The sequence below is a fragment of the Podarcis raffonei genome, chromosome 10 (assembly GCF_027172205.1).
Source record: "Podarcis raffonei isolate rPodRaf1 chromosome 10, rPodRaf1.pri, whole genome shotgun sequence".
Classification (NCBI taxonomy): domain Eukaryota; kingdom Metazoa; phylum Chordata; class Lepidosauria; order Squamata; family Lacertidae; genus Podarcis; species Podarcis raffonei.
The window spans coordinates 42520815-42542415 of NC_070611.1; the positions used below are offsets into that span (position 1 = coordinate 42520815).

Sequence of the window (21601 nt, forward strand, 5' to 3'; positions counted from 1 at the left end):
AGCTTACACTGAATTCCTGCCTTCAGTTAGAAACAGTGCAGTCTGTTTTGGAAAGAACTAGGAATAAAGGAAAATGTAACAAATGGACTATCACAAACCACAAGATAATAATGTGTATTGAAAGCTCAAGAGTTAAGCATGGTCTAAGATGCCAGTCCAAAAATGTACTAAATTTCCACATTTCATTAATTTGACACATTCTTGCAACAGCAAACATGATTAGTTTTACACAGTACATCTGGGAGGCAACAGCAATAATAACCCAAAATAATACCTACTCCATACACATCAACTAAGAATACGCAAGGATTGATGAATGGAAAGTTCCATGCTGCAAATGTGGACAGGAAACAACAGCAGAAGAAACAAATGGCAACTACAAAAAATATAAAAAATATTGCAGTGTGGAGCTGCTCCTGTTCACTGTTCCAGTTAAGTCAGCCGTGCCCTCCTCCACAACACACCATTCAATACCCCTGCCCACCCGATTTTCCATTTCCCAAAATGGCTAGTCAGCATCCCATGGCTACAGAGCATGCTCAGTCCTCATTGAGCTGTTTAGGGTTGTTGTTGATGTTCTTGTCAATTTCAGGTTTTCCTAAGCATGTTGGTGCCTATCTCTTGAATGTCTATGGTGCCACTTAGGATAAAAAGATACAAGTGAGACACTAAAAAAAGGAAAACTAGGGTACTGGTGGAATGGAATGTAGTGTCTGGAATCCTGAAAAGAAGCACTGTACACTGTAACATTTAAGGATTCCGGACTCTCCATTCCATTCTACTACCTCCGTTTTCCTTTTTTAACCTCCAATTGTCAGTATGCTGTGTCCAAATGGGGATATGTTAAATTAACATGTCATTGTTTGAATTACCTATTCAGTCAATGATATTGTTCATTCTATCCTTTTTATAGGGTTTCTTCTCTCTGCAGTAGCCTTTGAAAATATGCCTCACTCCATATACGGAATGGCACACGCTAAAGCATGTTATACTCATGGTATACTCACTGCAGATGGGGTTCGTCAACATGGGAAGGTAGCCCATCTAGAAGGAAAACTCTGATCCTAAACCTTTGCACTTTTCCACCCAGTATGAAAAGACACAGAACATGGACAAATGTGATCTTTGTGAAATCAGTTATCAATTCTTTAGATTACTGCAGATTAATACGATCACACAGGCACTGACAAAGCATTACGGAGATGAGGGGAAAGATAGGGGAAATTACTATATGTCATTCAGTTTGTATCAGCTGGTGAGGGAAAGCAAAACTAGACATTTAGGATTTGTCTTTTCAAATATGTCTATAACACCTTTATCAAAATGAATTTCATATAATGCACCATTTATCTATTCTAGAAACTATAAAGAAAATCCATATAATTGAAGCTCAGCTTCTTCAAGAAAATAGAGATAGCACACTTAGTTCCTTAGCAACATAATGAAATGTAATTTCAAGCGCTCTGCATATGTGTTTGAACAATCAACTTGCCCTCTATCATCCACAACAGTCAGTTGCATTGCAGCATTTTGATTCTGCTTATTATATGCATGATAATGGAAATAATATAAGCTCTAAAGTCCATTATAGAATGTTGCAAATTATCCCCATATAAGTGAGTGTGCCCACAGCCACACCCACATGGTTGAATACTCTCTACTACAACCAAGGACTGCTCATTGGTGGTGCTCACTTCTCCAGCAACTACCAATATCAAATTTTCTCGCAAATAAATACAGTTGAAGGGGACAGCAGAAGGAGATTAACTGAGAATGAAAGGGAAGAAAAAAGAAGGCCTATAAATCCATGGATGACAGACAGATAGAAAATATCACCCTCCTGCTGACAAGTGTTCATCACTCTCTGGCTGCAATGTAAACAATTCAATGGCTCTTCCTTTAAGTTATGATACTGTTGTTTCAAGAGGCTCTATAGCACCAAAATAGAATAGCTGAATGAAACAAATTAAACTTTTAAATAAAAAGAGCAACAAAAGTTCAGGGCTTGGAAGAGTCTTTAATGTTTTTAAAAGGGATTAATGGGCAAGGGGGAAGAAAATATATAGCCTGTTTGACACCATGCTGCTGTGACTTTGGCTTAATTATTACTTTGGTGTATGAAGGAATTGCTGTTGAAAGTTTTTAACAAATTTCACATGGTGAAAGCAAAAGTCTGTTCCTACCCTAAGCATAGCTTCCGTTGTGCTCCAAAATCTAAGTCAAGGATCCAGTGCACAAGCATAATTCCTCTAGGTACGAACAGGTAACACGCCCCTTCTCCTTTGTCTATTTTGAAGCACTGGAGGGCTGATATGTATTTAGCTTCGTTTGGCACTTGAGCCACAGAAAGCATCCATTTCTCATCCAGCCATCTAGTAATTTCCTTTCCCCTCTCTCTGCTCTAGCACTCTTTCCCCTCTTCTGCTCTAGGCAAAAATGGAGAAGGAAACTTGCTCTACGCCAGCTGCCAGTCAAGTTGCTCATGGAGACTGAAAGCAGGGTAATGGACAGAGTAAATGGGTCCCCAAAATCTCTTTTGCTTGCTCACTGGCTGATACTGAATAATAATCAGTATTGCTGTTACTGATCAACAGAAAAACTGAGAGTTCAGGCCTCTCCCTATCCTCATTTCTCAAATGGATGAGCAAGGAAAAATTATACCGTCTGTGGAGGTATAAACATTTCCTTCAAATGCAGAATGGGTATTATGTGACACCTGTAACACTGCTGCTTCCATAGATCAAAGTGGTTGAATGGACATATATGGGGGAAGGTGATCTCACAGGTAACTCGTCCCAAGTTGTGAAGAGCTTTATATACTAATATTGATACCCTGAACTTAGCCCAGTAGCAATCAGCAACTGAGTGCAGTCGTTATATGTTGGCAGGGCCTCACTTCTGTCAGTAATTGTGCTGTAGCATTCTGCACTAACTGTAGCTTTTGAATGAAGGGCAAGGGAAGCCCCACATAGAATACACTGCAGTAATCTAGACTTGAAGTAAATAAAATATACTGTACAGTATGATTCTGACTGGCATATATGATAAGCCAAGTAATATTAAGAAGGTGCTTCTTCACACAGAACATATGCCAGTGATGACCACCAAACTGGATGGCTTAAAAAGAGGATTAGACAAATTCATGGAGGAGAAGGCTATCAATGGCTAGTAGCCCCAATGACTATGTTCCACCTCCACTGCCATAGTTATTATGCCTATGATTACCATTTGCTGGGAATCGCAGGTGGGCAGAGTAGTGCTGCGCTCATGTCCTGCATGTGGGTTTCCCACAGGTATCTGGTTAGCCACTGTGAGAACAGGATGCTGGACTAAATGCAGCTGGTCTGATGCAGCCAGCCCTTCTCATGTTCTGAATATCAGATGATTAAACATACAAGATTCAAACGCCTAAAATAATTAGAGGAAGAGGAAGTGGTGAAAAAGTACACAGGGATAGTTCTAGATTGTAACATAACACTGAAATATGTAATTTAAAAAGAAGGGGAAAAAAAGAAATATGTAATATTATGGAAAAACTAAATTTTCAAATAAAGGGGGGGACCTTATATTGCTCACCCACTTACACCAGCTAGTCCCATTGTTTTCCATTCTATTTATTAAATTCCCAATGGCATTCATTCATTCTTCATTTCCTACCCTTCACCCAAAGGTCCCAGGGTGGGTTACAGGATTAAAAACAATTAAAAACAACTTACAACCATAAAAATATATCCACCCCAGAGCTTTGACGCTGGGACAATTCTGAACTGACTGGCAACCCCAGGCCAAACTTCCACAGATACATATTTTGATAAAATACAACAAAGGTCAGAAAGCAATGGTTTCAAAAATGTGAGGGTGCTACAGCACCCTGCAATGCACACAATCACGGTATTTGCTAATCAGTGCCTTAAAGCACTTAGCATGATTCTCACACAACTCTCTTGAAGAATATCCCATGAATTGGATCAACCCCAGCTTCTTGCACAAATAATTATATGGACAACTACATTGGATTAAATGTGAACGGCTGATTTTGAATCAATGTTTTAGATGTATTAATCTAAAAATAACTCTCAATGCTACCCTGCATAAATTTACACAGGAAGCAATTGAAAAGGGACTGCAAAACAATACATTAATGTAGAATTGAACAATAGCAGCTGAAGCTTTTGTTTTTCTCTCAGGCTTCTTTCTTTTACTCATAGTGTTGGAGAAACCATGTTGTTAGGAGCAGTTTGGGGGGTGGGATAACAAAAACAGATCTGTGACAGCTTTTTCCTAGTCCTCTGATTTGAAAAGGTGTCATCTCTCTCAGGACCTTGTGACACAAAATGCAACAGTCAGCACTTCAGTAACGGGAGAGGAATCAAGTGAACATAAACTTAGCAGATGGAAGCTGTACGCCGGCTCCCTCGGCCAATAAAACAAGATGAGCGCCGCAACCCCAGAGTTGTCCACGACTGGACCTAACGGTTAGGGGTCGCTTTACCTTACCACTAACAAGACAAAATGCATGTCAGCCTGTGAAGATGTTCAAATAAACATTTTGTCACTATGAATTTTTTCTGCTGGCCTTGAGGGAAGGCATTTGTTATGCTAGCACATTTCTGCTTCAGTCTCACTGATACTACTTTCCAAACTCCCTTTCAAACCCCAGGCTGACATTTGACCCTACAGTTACTGACCAACAGCAAAGGAAAAGTGTTGGATACAGAAATGAATGTTATAGACAAAATATTTTTACAAACTAAACTTTGTACAGATTTTATATGAACCACAAAGCAAAATATGACCTTTATTAACGAACCCAGAGAGTAGGAACAGTTATTTTTACACAATATGAATACTGAGATTTGTGACCTTAAATAGTGTCTGTGTGGTTGTGAAATTAGTGATTTTATAATTTTAAAAAACTATAAAGGGAAAGATAGGATCACATGTTGAGAACAATACTTTATGAACATTCTGAAATTTATGAGGCATGGGGGGGGGATAAGTAGACACACTGTTCAAGACAGCACAGTCAACTATTCAGACTAGTGGAAGATCTGGTTTATGATTAAGATTATGCAATAACTTTGCACCTGAAGGACCAGGTGCACAGCCTGGGAGTCATTTTGGACTCACAGCTGTCCATGGAATCACAGGTTAATTCTGTGTCCAGGGTGGCTGTCTACGAGCTCCATCTGGCATGCCACCTGAGACCCTACCTGCCTGAACTGTTTTACCAGAGTGGTACATGTGCTGGTTATCTCCCACTTGGACTACTGCAATGCGCTCTATGTGGGGCTACCTTTGAAGGTGACCCGGAAAATACAACTAATCCATACTGTGGCAGCTGGACTGGTGACTGGGAGCAGCTGCCAACACCATATAACACCGGTCCTGAAAGATCTACATTGGCTCCCAGTACATTTCCAAGCACAATTCAAAGTGTTGGTGCTTACCTTTAAAGCTCTAAACAGCCTCGGCCCATTATCCCTTTAGAAGTGTCTCCACCCCCATTGTTCAGCCTGGACCCTGAGATCCAGCACTGAGGGCCTTCTGGCGATTCCCACACTGCGAGAAGCGAAGCTACAGGGAACCAGGCAAAGGCCTTTCTTGGTAGTGGTGCCCACTCTATGGAATGCCCTCCCACCAGATATTAAGAAGATGAGTAATTATTTAACATTTGGGAAACATCTGAAGGCTTTTTAAGGTTTAATGTTTTACTATGTTTTTATATATGCTGGAAGCCGCCCAGAGAGGCTGGGGCAACCCAGTCAGATGGGCGGGGTACAAATAAAAAAATATTATTATAGCTTTCTTTTTCTTTCTGAAATTGGCAGCAAGAAACTCTTAGATAAATAGGCTCCAAAATTTCTCTACAGTAATGTGCTTGCCGGAGGCCAACAATATGTTGCATACAAGAACTACACCACAGAAGAATCTTGAGCGTGTCAGAAGAAGCAGGTCTAAACATCAGATATCAATACTGATCACCCCAAACAAACACGTTAGTAGGTGCTTTATGCTTTTTTACAATTTATTTTCATTTGACCATTTTTTAAGGATTAAAACTCGTGGTTTTTTTAAAGGTAAAAATATATTGACTTACATTAATTAATTCAATATCCCAGATTTTTTTCACAAGGTCCATCGACGTATAGCCATTTATCAGAAAGGGTTTGATGTAATCACCCAGTTCCAGGGAATCTAGCCACTCTGCTACAGAGGTGGGGCTGTAGCCATCGTTGCCTATTTGTTTCATCTGAAACATAAAAACGCCCCACAAAAAAGTTCAGTTTTTGTTATTATGTATGGACGTGTGTGAGTAGGAGAAGAAATAAGGGATACCAAAGGACCTTTCCACAGACTAATTTCTGCATAATGAAAACACTATAGTTCTCTGGATTAAATTCTTAGGTCAGACCATTTGAGCTTTTAAACTTCTTTATTGACATCTGGCAGTGCAGAGTGTAGATTCACAGTACTGTACTTTTATGAATGGTTTCTTGTTTTAACGATTTCCACAGTATTGGAGAACGTCTGTGGTAAAACAGTGCAATAAAAAAATGGATGACCAATGTAGCCTTGAGCTGTCTGCCAATTTCTCTCACACACACAACCAAAGGGGATAGCCTAGAACAGGATACCCCCCCTTTTGTGAGTTCTGTGAGAAGAAATGACATATTCTCAGAGTCAAGAGGACTTAAACTGCCAGTTTTCATCTCCAGGGCCCTTATTTATAAAGAGAAACACATGCAGAAAACCATAAAGACAGGGATTCTGGCCATTCAGATTAATCTTAATCATCTTTAAGAAAAGCAATTAATTGAGGAAAACTTATTTTAAGTTGGAAATAAATTTTTAAAAGAGAAATTATATTATGGCTTCCATAAACTATTCTCCTGGGTTGTTGGTATAAATCAACTGGTTGAGAAAACGGGTATTTTCTAGAAACTCACTGAAATTGCCCTATTGATAAGCTTCAGACTGTTGGAAAATATGGTTCTCACAGTTTGAACTGTGTTTTAATATAAATATGATAAGAGAGCCTGTTCATGCCCTCCCCACAGCTGCCATCTGCGTCACTTCAAATACATGTAGTTGGATCACCTGAAGGAAGATCTCTATAGACATCTCTAGGTTAAATAGGTAGAAAGGGTACACAGTGAAATGGATGGAAACAGGAAAACAACTTTTTTTCCCCAGTGTCAGGACTCAGAAATTTTCTGAAGTAAGTATCGGGAATAACAGGGCTGGGCAAGTGGAATACACAAAAAGATTAGGATCAGGAACAGTATTTAAACTGGCATAATTCAATTATTTTCAATGATGTAACGGGGAGAAAAGAGAAAAGTGTAATATAGGAAAGAAGAAATGTGTGATGTTATTTTATGAAGATGAAGATTCAGAGAACTACAAGAGTTACACATTGATGCATGCTATGAATAAATATTTTGCAGAGATATATTTTTGCAGAAGGAATCAGTGCTGCTTTTAAAAGAAGGTGGTTTCTTCCTTCCTCTTTGAAAATGGTTTTAATAATTTCCTTAGCTTAGTCAGTCATAATGTTACAGGAAAAAGGTAAAACTGTAAATTGTATGAAAATGGTATAAACAAATGAGTACATGTGGATTGAACATGAGAAGATAGATAAATACATTATTTTTTAAAAGAACAAGACAAATAACTAAGTTAATTTATTTCATTCCAAAAATGAACATATAATGTCCCGTCAAATACACTTATTAACGTACTTAGCTCGTCTGGTTTGTCAACACATAGGATAACAGTAATCAATTCCATATCACATATTTTGGCTTTCCTTTTCAGATCACAGAAAAGAATTTTTAAATGTCTAAGGTAAATGATAATCCATAATGTCTGTAATGAAGTGAATTATTGTTTCAAATATATATAAGCATATTGTTTTGGGGGTGGGGGAGGGCATAGCTCAGTAGTAGCTCATGTGCTTCACATGTGTACAGTCAGTTTCAATCCCTTGCATCTCCAGATAGGCTTACCTCTCCTTTGAGATAAAGCAGCTTCTTATTATGATGTTGTCACCAGACAGGGACAAAATAAGCTGTCTAGTGTTGGACTCCCTCCCCGCTTGGACTGATGTTTTCTCCCCAGCTACCCACCCACTAAAAAAGAAGAACTTGGATAATTTCAGAGGTAATTAAATGCAGCTATGGAAAGCTCACCTATATAACAAGAACATATTAGAAGCTCTTTATTAGAATCTGTTTCAATATTATATATATAGCAGCTGTTGTTTTTTCATGTATCAAAAACCTGTCAGTGTATATAAAAACAGAACTCTTGTTACTTGAAAAGGATGCAGAAGCTATTAGATGGGAAAGGTTTTTTTATTTCCATCACAGCATTTTCACTGCTTTTGGATGTTACAGAAAAAAGTGCTGAAAGGAAAGCATTCTGAAATGTTTTCTCGGTGTTTAAAAACTGTATAAAAGGTTTGCCAATTTCTCTTAACGGTAGTCTTTAAAACCCCAACAGATGACAGTGATACTTTTGAGAGTGGACACTAGGGCTAACCCAAGATTCCACAATTTTGTGCTCCAATTCACAGCTGCAAAGTTGGATGGATGTCTGGGAGGTTTGGGGGAATGGAGTCAGTGGGGGTGAAACTCACTACTGCTGCTCCTGACAGTCATCACATTATTCCTCCAAAAATCCCAGAATAACTCCACATGACATAGGGTCACTCGGATGAGAGCTTCCGAGGAAAATAAAATGATAGCTGCCATTCATGGCTAACACCCCTCTAGAAATCCTGTAAGAGCAAGGTCATTATGTGACCTTTTCCTGGCAGCTTTGTGGGTGGGGGAGAAGGCAATGGTGGTGCCAGTTGTTGGCCAAAATTCTGGCAGTGGTGGTACATTCCCCCCCCCCCATGTCCGCAAAACTGATGGAAGTAGGTGACCTTTTCATTCCCTATGTCCTCCAAATTTGAGCTGAAAGTCCTCTTTTGAGGATTTCCTCTTATGAAGTTTATTCTTAGTCAAAGCATGAGCTTCTTTGAATCAAGCTTTACAATGTTTAACAACATTTCAGTAACACTTATTAACCAAAAAGGAATGCCTAAACCAGAGGCGCCAGCTTTTAAAGGTGATTGGGGAGGACAATGTTGCACACATGACATCCCGACGTTGTGCATGTGACATCAGGGCATTAGGAGGAGCCAAGGGAGGAGCCAATGTGGTGGCCACACAGCTCAATGACCGGCAGCTCATACTCCGCCTCCTCTTGGCAGCGCCACTCGCAAGAGGCTGCTTTGACCCTCCTTCCCTTCCATGGCAGGAGGAGCAGGAGGAGCAGCAGCTGGTCACTGGAGGCACAGCACACTCAGCTCTGCTCTTCTGTTCTGTGGTTTTGAGGCATAGGGGGACCCCCAGTCCCTACCACAAAAATATAGAGGGGGACAAAAGGGTTCAGCCCCTAGGAGCTGGCTCCCGTGGCCTAAACCCAACCAAACATTTTTTTAAATGTACAAAGAAAGCCATAATTTTTTAAAGGCAAGTTGAACAAACCTTTTTTTGGGGGGGATCTGTAGTAATTAATGTCAAATACACTAGAATATAGGCATAAAATCACTTTTACATACATACATTTATTTCTCATTATGGTATGATTAATAAATAATTCAAAAAACAGTTGTTGTGTGCCTTTGTAATCTGCATGACAGTGAGCAACAAAGGCAGTTTTCCCCATTTCCAGCTGCATACAGCTGCATCTGTTAAACTGCAGTCTGTCATGTACTCTTTTAACATCTCCAGACACAAGAGAAAACAAAGGAGGAAGGCAACCCCACAGAGGCACAATTGGCTTCCCATTTTCTACTGCTGTAGGCCTTGCTTGAGGTCTGCATGGCACTGGAGATGCATTCTGAATGGTTGCCTGGTTGCCTGTGGAGACACAAGAGAAACATGGGGATGGTAATGAAGAATGAGTAACACAGCGTACTCAACAGAGTAGGTGCTCTTTAGATTATCTTTAGTTTTATTTCTGTACTATGGACACATAAAGTAGCTGGACTTTAAAAGTTCAATAAATTAATATAAACAATCTGAAGTGCAAGAAATAAACTTTAAAGTTCCCCAACCCAAAAGTAGATCTATAAAAGCATAGGAGGTAAGTCTGGACAATTTGGGACCAGGTTATTGGAAGTAATGCCTACACCAATATGAACCTGTCTAGACCCTAAGTCTAGGACTAGCTCCACACTAAGACCAACAGGGATCATGGACAGGGCATTTTCAATGGTAGCCCCACACTTGTGGACTTCCTCTTCCAACAGCTCTTCTTGCCCCTCCCCCTTGTAGCTTTAATGCAGACCTTAAAGACATTTTTTAAAAACTCCTCATCTACGCCTTTGATATTACTGGCTCCATATATATAATTTTATATGATGTTGGTTTTGTTACAATTTTTCTTTTCCATGCTATACTGCTTCAGACTTTTTAAAATGTGTCTCCTTGTGAGGGCTTGCCCTAAAAGAAAAGAATTGAAAACAAAGCAACTGGAAACATCAGCAGAGAAAACCAAATCCAAAACAACATAATAAAAGCCAAGCACAGCATGAGAACAGAAACTGACAAACCAAAAGCATGAGGAGTTGAGTTTGTTTTGTTTTTTGAATGAGGGGAGAGATCTTCAAAATGTTTCTGAACGCTAAAGGAGAAAAGTACAAATGGGACTTCACAATGATGGTATTCCACAATTTTGGTGCCACCACAAAAAGGCTCTGTCCATCTGATCTTGTATAAGGGTGGGATCATGAACAGAACTCAGATGCCAATCTGATCTAATTTATGGGAGAAGATAGGCACTGAGGTGACTGGGCCACAAACCATTTAGGGCTTTAAAGGCTGAAATCAACAATATAAACTGAGCCTGGAAACATTCCCTGTTATGAAAGACCAGAGAAATATGCTCAGATGTTTGAGTAATTGGCAGGCCACTGCATCTTGAACCAGCTGAAATTTACACATTATCTTTAAGAGGCAGACTCACATAGAGAGCATTGCTGTAGTCCATTCTGACAGCAACTCAGCATTTGTCTGCCTTGGAAGACAATGAAGGAGTGTGCCTACTGTTGGAAGGGGTAACTAATGCTTGGAAAACAGGCCACACAAGGAAAAATGACTAATGGGCATTTGCCAGTAGTTGCAATTAAGGTACTGGGGTACCTAAAGTTCACCCTCGTAGGTATCTCTGCTCTTTATTGCATTCATCAGTCTGCCTGTGGTAGATATTTGCCTGCATTTGGGGGTTTATAGCCATCAAAACACTCCTTTCTGTACAGAGCATCTCTACTCTGTGTTCCATGGTTAGGGAAAGAAAAACTTGTAGACCCTGCTAAGTAGGGGAGAATTGTTAAGCCAGTGCAGTGTCCACAAATTACAGTGGAAGAATGGGAAACATTCTGTGGCCATTGACATTTCTTGGGTGGCTTAGAAGTGAAGGATAGAGTAATTTCAGATGCCATACTGGAAAGCATGGTTCCCTGGTGACTTTGCTTACCTAGGTGGGGCATCTTGTTCTTCCAGCAGTGGGATTGAGGTTCATGGTGGCTGTTTGTGGATGGAATCTGAGGCAGGGTACCTGTAAGGTTTCTGAGAAGACAAGTGTTAGGCATCTGCCCTTTATTTCTTTTTGGTTTACTCAGCTTTTAAGTTATTTGGCAAAGTGCTTTCAGAGGATGCCCAAAAGCCAGAAACAAAACAAAACAAAACAAAACAAAACTGCAGAATGCCTAAAGATTCCAACATTAGTTGGAAAAATATTCTGGTAATTCAGAACCTGAAAAACCAAGGAGAAATTCAGCAGGCAATGATTTCAGAAGCATCCTACATACAGTACATACATGCATACACCTGCTGCTGCCGCTGCCACACGCATTGTGAATGGATCAAGGCAATGGTTCCACAGTATCAATGGACATCCTCTGGAAGGGTACTTCTACCATGCATAGACCTCCTTGCTTTCTGACAGGTATAAAAGATTTGACGTAGTGCTTTAATATTTTTTCCTAACAGCAGCTAGTGGAAGTTCAGTGGAAGTTTCTCTTTTATTATTTGCAAAACTTCTTGATGTCAGGAGGTTTAGCAGTTAGGCTGAGAAGTGCAAGTCAGTACTTTTCCGATAACCACTAACTGGCATTGCAATTCCCAGTTGGCCCCATACCCCCTTGGAAAGGAGCTCTTATTACACGGTTCCCTGTTGCATACAAATCTGGACCTACATTTATATAACGAGGCAAAGGCTTCCTCCTAAAACAGATTTCTGAGTCTCTTTCACACATCCTTCAGTATGTTGCTCCTGCTGGAACTCAGGAAGATGCTTTGAAGGTTTACAGCTCTGAGGTTACTGATATCCCTGCCCTCCTGTTCCTCGGGACTCTACTGGAGCACTAATTTTTTTTATATATATAAAATATTTATTAGAGTTTTACAAAAAGCAGGAATTTACAAAGTAAAAAGAAAAAAAGAGAAAAAAAGAAAAAAGAAGAAAAATACAAAAAATACAAAAATGCATAGAAAAAAAGAAAATACAAAAACAAGAGAAAAAATTAAGTAAAAAAAAACAAAACCTTTTTTCTCCATATCTTTAAGCTCATTTGCTTGTTTCCATGACCTCCTCACACCTCCCTTTTTTGTATTCCCGTTCACATAGTCAGTTCAGCAAATCCTTACCCTCTTTCATTTATCTTAACTCTATCTTAACATATTATAACTATATATTTTCAGCCATTATCAATACATTTTTACATATTCATATTAACCTTTTTGCTAATGCCACTTAATTTCAATCCAACATCATTTTAACATTCATTAATTTTACAATATTTCTGCAAATAGTCTTTAAATTTCTTCCAATCTTCTTCCACCAACTCTTCTCCCTGGTCTCGGATTCTGCCAGTCATTTTCGCCAATTCCATATAGTCCATCACCTTCATCTGCCACTCTTCCAGGGTGGGTAAATCTTGTGTCTTCCAATACTTTGCAATGAGTATTCTTGCTGCTGTTGTAGCATACATAAAGAAAGTTCTATCCTTCTTTGGCACCAATTGGCCGACTATGCCCAGGAGAAAGGCCTCTGGTTTCTTCAGAAAGGTATATTTAAATACCTTTTTCATTTCATTATAGATCATCTCCCAGAAAGCCTTAATCTTTGGGCACGTCCACCAAAGGTGAAAGAATGTACCTTCATTTTGTTTACATTTCCAACATTTATTATCGGGCAAATGATAGATTTTTGCAAGCTTGACTGGTGTCATGTACCACCTGTATATCATTTTCATAATATTCTCTCTTAGGGCATTACATGCCATAAATTTCATACCTGTGGTCCACAACTGTTCCCAATCAGCAAACATAATGTTATGTCCAACATCTTGTGCCCATTTAATCATAGCAGATTTAACCATTTCATCCTGCGTATTCCATTTCAACAGCAAGTTATACATTCTTGAAAGTATCTTAGTTTTGGGATCTAACAGCTCTGTTTCCAATTTTGATTTTTCCACCTGGAAGCCAATTTTTTTGTCCAAATTATAAGCCTCCCTTATTTGATAATAGTGAAGCCAGTCTCGCACTTTGTCTTTTAATTTCTCAAAACTCTGCAATTTCAATTTGTCTCCTTCTTGCTCCAAAATTTCCCAATATTTCGGCCATTTGGCCTCCATATTGAGTTTTTTCTGAGCCTTTGCTTCCATCGGTGACAACCACCTTGGGGTTTTATTTTCAAGTAAGTCTTTATATCTTATCCAGACATTAAACAATGCTTTTCTGACAATATGGTTTTTAAATGCTTTATGTGCTTTAACCTTGTCGTACCACAAATATGCATGCCACCCAAAAACATTATTAAAACACTAATTTTCAAGCTTGAGATGCCTACAGGGATTTCTTTGGTGCTGAATGTACTTTTCCTTATATTGTATCATCCTCTTGCAACACTCTGGCAAATAATTACATTTTATCGGCTCAATAGTGAAAGGATTGCTTCTTGAATTCTAGCTTTTGATTCATCCATCCAGTAGTTTAAAATATGGTCCAAATAGCAAAAGCCACGTCATACTTTTTTGATAACATTAAAAAAAAACCAGTTGTGCTAATGGTCATCTTCCTCATCTAAGTCTTGTTCTTTTCATAGTTTCTGATTTTGTCAAAACCCTCAGCATTCTATGCAGTTCAGTTATACACTCACAAATCTGAGAGCAGAAGTCAACCGAATGCTCATAAAAAATCCAGAAATCACAGCATGATCCTTTTAAAAGTTAGGACATAGTTGCTTTTCTGGTGTGCTAGGAGTTTTATGATGTCTGTGTGGGGTGAAGAAGGCTTGGGGTCGTGATTCACTGACACTTTCGCTTGGTGCCTTTTCACAATGTGTCTCTGCACCTTGCCCCCCAAAATTATCAGCTTCCTCACAATTCTTAGCCGCCTTTCCAGCTGTCATCCTCCCCACTCTTTAGCTCATAACTTTATATTCAGCACTTCTTTTTCATAAGCACATCTTAGCTTCATGACCTGCATTGCTGTCACTTGCTTCCCAGGCTGATGGCTTCTTCCTTTAGGCCTTTTGGTGACTCCATGGCTGCTTGTTTCTTAAGCAGAATTCTCTTACCTGCTACCTCTATAGAAAAGAAAGGATTCTTGACACCAAAACCAAATATTTTTCAACTGCATTGATGGCCTCGCTGCTTCATTATATAATATTATAACTTTTAAATGTCAAATTCTGTTCAAACCAACTGGGTTTTGCACAACTGTGTTTCAGATTTCTAATGCAGTTCAATATGTCTTGGAACTAACGATGGGTGATAATTCAAAAATCATACTTAGCTCGCCTAGTTATGAATTCAGTATTATGTGCTTGGTGGAAATGTTCTCCATTATTTCAAGATTTTGAAGTATCTAAGGATTTTGTGCATGTGCATCTCAAATGTGCATCATGTGAAAATGATATGCATAATATATCATGTGTTACAACAATACCATCTTTTTCTCATTGGCAGTTTTTGCATTTCTTTTTATTCTTATTTTTAACATTGTGTGGTGCAGCAGCGCAATTAGGTAACTGTACGCGTAGTAAGGCGTCTTTAGATGGTGACATGTCCCAACTTCAGCCCAATGATTCACACAAGGAAATTCCTGAAGGTGAGGCCTGACGTAGGCATCCCACTGCTATTGCACACAGATAGTGTTCACTTATCCAGATGCCAGTTCACAGCACTCCTTAGAAAAGCCATCCTTGAGTGTGGGTTGGACTTCAGAGTATTTTCTGCACATTCCTTTTGTATAGGCCATGGCTTTCTGCTGGGGCCTTTCCCTGGCTCGCATTAAAGCTCTGGGCCATTGCCAATCATTTGCTTATAGGCACTATGTGTGCATTGGGATCCATGGCCTCACTGCCTCTTGTTGATGATTTCTTGCAGGTACAAGCCACAAACAGGCATAGATCTGTAGTCTATGTATAGTGCACTGAGCTCAGGCACATGTTTTATCAACTTAATGGGGCCAGCACCTTGGTTTAGAAGACAGAGCACATAACACCTGGATGAGCCAAACGGGCATGCACTGGGATGATCTAATGCCATGGTTCACAGCATGGGTGACAGCACTGGAGCTGCCTGATGCCCTCATTATTCAGCTTATTGAAAATGATCTGGTAAAGAAGAAATACATAGACCTCATCTGGGCAACAGCTGCAGATCTCAAGGCCTTCATATGGCACACCCAAGCTTGTCTATTTTGGAGTCCAGGTACTTGGAGTGGTGGCAGTGGCACGGAGCATCAGAACTGTTGCTATCAATCTTGCCTGGAAGAAGGTGAACATCGCAATGTCCTGCTTGGTATCCTGGTTAGATGAGTGCATTGTTTGGCATCCTGCTATCACTTATGACAAAATGGACTTGTATTGATGAAATGGCTTGTACCTATCACCAACAAGCAATGAGGCCAGGCTGATGAACATCTACTGGAGCCTCTGGGACTGGTTGCAGATGTGAGCGGTTGGGCAGCAAGCTGGCATGGAGGGGCCAACTCATGTGGCAGAAAAAGGCACTTGGTTGGATCCTTAGTCTAAAGGTATGGGGTAGGTAGGTGCCCAACCCACCGATCCAGGATCAAAATTCAGGGAACCTCAGTAACGGGGTCCAGTGGTTGGGTTCAGACTGAAAGCCCAGACATGGGCCAACAGGCCACAGAACACCCCAGATGTCATATTGGCAGGATCATCCTACAGATTTACATCATAGAGGATCCTTAACCACAGGATCGACCCTGATGGAGTTATCAGCCAGCAGTTGGGTTGGCTGATTCAGGATACATACCCAATGCCTATGCTGAAACCGACCTACATCTGTAATCAATAAAGTTGTGGCCATTTTGATCCCAAGCTGGTGTCTCACCATTTTTTGCTGCTTCTACACTTCAAAACCCCTCCACACAGTAACCTCTGGCCCGCTGGGCTTGGGTCTGCAATGTGTCATAACTCCACATTGAGAGATTATAATTAATTTTTTCTCATATTTGGGGAAATTATTAACAGAATGGATTCCATATTTGCATCCAGCAGGAAGTATCAAAGGCAGAGCAACTTTAACCAACATGATGTGTATGTAGTTTTATTAGAAGTATATATGCCCCTTCTAGTATGTTTGCATTTTTCAGAGCATCTTACAAACTTTTAAAACAAATAAACATAGATAGAGTGAAAGTTTCTTGAAAGAATTGCAGGTCTCCTTGGAAAGGATCTCAAAAATCATTAATGTATTGGAGCACTGCCTGGCTGCTTTGAGCTGCCTAAGTGTCAGGGACTAGACTGAAGGGGAAGGCTGGGAACTACCCCCTCCTCCTCCTTTGCTTCCCTCGGAGGAGGAGGGGGGAGTGGGTTGATTCCCCCCCCTTCTCCAGTAGTTTCAAGAGAAGAGGGGGACAGGGTTGAATTGCAGCAGAACTCAGAGCTGCCAAGTTATGAGGTGTTGGGAGAAGGAGGAAGAGTGGGAGAATTGCCAGCAGAGATGTCCTTGGAGAGCACAGAAGAGCCACCGTACCTGCTCAAAGACATTTGACTCCTGAGGCCACCCTTAGGGCCACAGGCTGTTGCTGGGGAAGGAAGGGAAGGGGCTTAGAGTGAGCAACATCACTATGGAGTTAAGGACTGAATTCTTTGCCTTACACCACAAGAACCATAAATACAAACTTTCTTGTTTCTGCCTTGATCTTTGATGCTGCCAGGGGAGGATAGAATCACCCACACCTGACACTATGGGAAGTTATTCTAACTTTTGCTGGGCACTGCAAGTTGGGTGGAGATGGTGGCGATTTCTGAGCTCCAGAGGTACTGAGCACACATATGCACAGACAGTGAGGTGGGGGAGTTCTAGGCAAAAGTGGAAGCTACTGTGAAAGATGACTTACAGGCTGCCTCTCTGCTGGATCCCTCTCTCTCTTCCCCACCTCCAGCCACTATATAGTCAATGAGAAGCAACAAGACCCAGCACTTTTGTGGATAAACTGGTTGTTGTCACTCATCCCCAGTGCCAGAACGCAGACTCTGTTGTCTGAAAACAGTCATCTTTCTGTTTTAATATTCTGATGTGCATGTGGATTGGTTTCCTCCCTTCTCAAGGAGGGAAAACCATGGAATTTACAAGAAGCAGTGATGCCCACCAACTTGGATGACTTTAAAAGATGATTAGAATAACTCATGGATCATAAGGCTATCAATGAACCTACTTGAATATGTTACTGCTGTTTCTCCAGTTATATAGAATGTTATTTTAAAAAGGGCACCGATATGAATCAGACATAGCACAGGTGACAAGGACTAAAAATTATGTTGGCAGATAGCGAGGCCTGGAAGGACAACATTTTTTACTTTAGAATGATGCTATAATAATAATAGTAATAATATTAATATTAATATTAATATTAATAATAATAATAATAATAATAATAATAATAATAGCCTCTTGGTTATGACATTGGAATGTGGACAGGAAAACAAAAGGGTACCTTTGGAAGGAGCTGAATTGCCTGTAAAATTCTTTGTCTGTGTCCAGAATTAAGTATTCCAATTTCTAAAAGGTCCTGATCCTCCATCACGTTGCTTCCCTAAAACAAACAAGAAAATATAGTGACAGGTATATATTGGCAAATATTTTGGATAGTTTAAAACTGGATTTTAACAAGTACATTGTTAACAACAAATCATGAATCATGATCATACTTCTTTTCAGGTTCAGAAAATGTAAAAGTTACAGTATCACTACAGGTACTCCATCTGTACTACTAGCAATTAATTAAATATATTGTTCCATGCCACCCCAATCTCCAAGAGGTGCAAGATTCCAGGGGGACCATGTGCTTTCCCAGGATTCATGTTTCCTTTTTGAATGAGGCACAGCAGAAATTGTGGTGTTTTTATTATATATGTTTCATTTACAGACTAATACAACCTGAGCCTACAATAGAGGGGTGCACAGCATTAATACCCCAAAAGGGTCTTGTTTCTGGTATAACCGCAGCCTTGTATTCAAACAGAAATCAAACATTGCTTTGACTCTCTCTCCAGCTTGCTGCTTTTTCCTGTGGCCCATATTATTGCAACATTCAACTCTAAACTCTGGCTATATCCTTCTAACTAACTGTCTCACACAGAGCCCCTTTCCTTTGCTCCCCTTAATGACCCATTACCCAGGCAATCACGTCATCAGGAAGCTAGTCTGGTTCATATTTTAAGTTACAGGATCAGGCAGTTAGAGGTGACAGTACTCTGCACCAGTGAGTACCAATCAACACCAAAAAGCACTGCATGGGCATGTTCCCATCATTATCACTGTATGAAGATGACATTGTGTGGCTGTTGCACAAAGAGATGCATGCATGAGCAGCACGGAGTCCACACTAAACTGCTGTTTAGAAGTGCTCCTTTAAAAAGAATGCATCTGTGTACTCTTCAAGGAATCCAGTGTTGGTTCTCCTTTGTGTTGATTTCCCCCTTCCTGTTTCTTTTCCTGCTTTCAAAAATTTTATTTGCTGGATTTTATTGCAAGATTTTGGGAAAGGGTCTAAGTGGGAGGAACCATATAGATGGGTTGTAGGCAAAGCTAGTCCTACTCAGAGTAGACCCACTGAAATTGATAGACATGACTAACTTAGAGCAGAGCCATTAAAATGAATGTATCTAAGTTAGTCATGTCTATCACTTTCAATTGGAAAAACTAAGTTGGATGCAACCCATGTGATTTAATTGTTAATACTTTGTAAAAATAAACATAACTTAGAGCACACTCCACTACTGCCACAGTAGCTAAAACAACTCTATTTCAGAAGCAGATAGAAACAGAGTCAGACAGAATGGCAAGCAGGTGGATCTGAAGTAAGGTGAATACCGGCTTGTTCATCATTCAACTGGCAATATCAAGTGATGACTCATGGGTGCCAAACACTCAAATCATGTACCCCAGGCAGAGCTTTTCTCTCACCTCAAATGCAGCTCTTTTTCAAAGGGTAGTTCATGCATTCTACTATGAGTGAGACACTGATGAAACTAAGACTGATCCAAATGTTCCAACCCACCAAATTTCTCAGCATTTAAGGGTTTAGAGGGGAAGCTCTCACAAAGATCAGGGAGAGCACATATTTGGCTGGGTGAGGTGACAGCAGTACTATTCCTTCTCCAAATATAATGTCCTGGGAATGACACCCAATCTCCAAAGTGTGCGAGAACAGTGGTGCTGGCAGGGGCTGAGCCGAGCCATTGCAGTGCTTGTCAGGAACCAGGGTTAGGAGTATCTCAGCAATAAATGAATAAATAAAAACCAGTGTCAGTAAAGTTGACACCAAAACAGCGCATGTCTAGTGATCCTAGCAACTCTAGTAGGTCTTGCCCCAATGAGGCACTGAAGGTCCCTGTATTCCCACCTCCCTCTAAGGCTCCTCTTCTCCAGGGTTTTTCCCAAGCAGTCACAAACTGTTTTTTGCACACAACCAATCTCTGCTCAGTTCTTTTCATTTATCTGCATGTTATGGGATACTGGGCTTGGGGAGGAGCTGGATGCAGCAGGAGTGGGAAACTCCCTGGATTCTTCAACAGCCTGCCTCATCTCTGTATCCTGCCCCCCGCCTCTGAGTCTGGACAACTCTCTGCCACAGCCTCTTCCTGCTCACTAAACCCTGTTCCCTCTTCAGCTTCTTACACCTCCTTTCCAGCAGTGGAGGAAGGGTCTCGGGCACCTTGGGTGGCGTGCCCAGGGGCGGGGCAAACAGCCCACAGGAGTGGGGCGCGGTGCCCATAGGGGCACAGGGCCCATAGGGATGGCACAGGGTGCGCAGCATCCCGTGCCATCCCTATGGGTGCCACGGCATGCCCCATCCCTATGGAGGTCGCATGCCCCGTGCCGTCCCTATGGGCGCTGCGGTGCACCCTGTCCTTATGGACACTGCATGCCCCGCCCCATGCTGTCCTGTCCCTATGGGTGCCACGCACCACAGGGTGCCCGGCACCCATAGGGACAGCACAGGGCGCCCATACGGGACAAGACGAGGCACATGGCGCCCATAGGGCCTCAGCTGCCTTACAGCTGGGGGGGGGGGAGCAGCGGGCAGACAGTGTGGAGCCTGCAGACGGCGAGAAGCATGGCTCATTCACACTGCAGGCCCCGCGGTGACAAGTGCTGCCTGCCATTTTGTTACCCCCCGTCAGGGTGACACCCGGGGTGAGTTGCACGCCCTGTACCCCCCTTCATACTCCCCTGCTCCTCTCCCTAGTCCTCTCCCTCTGCCCATTCTACATCTCCCCCTCCCTTGGGGGTTCTTCAGTTGGCGCCTCCCACCACTCCTCTGCATCCAGCCAGTCCATGGCATTGCTTTAAAGAGGCAGAAAAAAGTGTTAATGGAAGAAGCCACCTTGTAATTTAAACTTGGCACTTTAAAGTAGTACTGCCACCATTGACCCAAATGTCATCTGATCTTTTCTCCACTCTCTGAATGGAGGCAACCTTTATGCAGCTCTAGATGAAACACAAAGAGATTTACATACGTACATGTGTGAATCATTCACCAGTTACCTGAATTGTAGCACAGTACCACCATTCACTAAATGAAGAGCCCTGCTATTATTAGCTTATGTACGGGTGATACATACATGGCTGCAAGCTAATAGTCATAGATTAAAACATACTAAAGAAAAAACATAATCCCATTTTACATTTGGGGCTCTTACAGCAACTTTCCATGCTTTATGTAAAGCATTTTTTTCTTATTTTCTATCTATTCTTTGTGTAACCTTCAATATGCAGGAAAGTGGGCTGAAAGTTGAGCAAGCAAACAAATTTGTGAGGAGGTGGAGAGAAAGTTAAAGCTATTCCATTAACCTACTGGGACAATCTGTCATTTAGTCCTTGCCCTCGCAGAACACTGCTCATCAGCAACTACCCATTATGTGGCCATGTGAATATCTGCATATTTCCCCCCAAAGCAGATTGTTTGGTGGGGGGTAAGCAAAGTAACTCCAAAGGCTGAAGACAGAAATGAGACATCTGAATTGCTTATGAAACTGAAGGCCCATAAGAAGT

General features: G+C 41.0%; 1 protein-coding gene and 1 long non-coding RNA gene across 13 annotated transcripts in view; one reads left to right on the forward strand and one right to left on the reverse strand.

Annotated features, from left to right (window-relative positions):
- The window catches only part of ANKS1B (ankyrin repeat and sterile alpha motif domain containing 1B), a 321126-nt gene that overhangs the window by 125994 nt on the left and 173531 nt on the right, over window positions 1-21601 (reverse strand). For all 12 annotated transcript variants that reach the window (XM_053406679.1, XM_053406677.1, XM_053406676.1 and 9 more), the window contains 2 exons: window positions 18039-18137; window positions 6101-6253 (listed from right to left, as the gene is read on the reverse strand). In XM_053406679.1, the coding sequence (XP_053262654.1) occupies window positions 6101-6253; window positions 18039-18137 (252 nt within the window). The remainder of the gene's footprint in view (window positions 1-6100; window positions 6254-18038; window positions 18138-21601) is intronic.
- On the forward strand, window positions 1648-16452 carry LOC128422565 (uncharacterized). The gene is made up of 3 exons (XR_008332524.1): window positions 1648-1875; window positions 5874-5998; window positions 15455-16452. It is a non-coding gene; the product is annotated as an uncharacterized LOC128422565 (long non-coding RNA).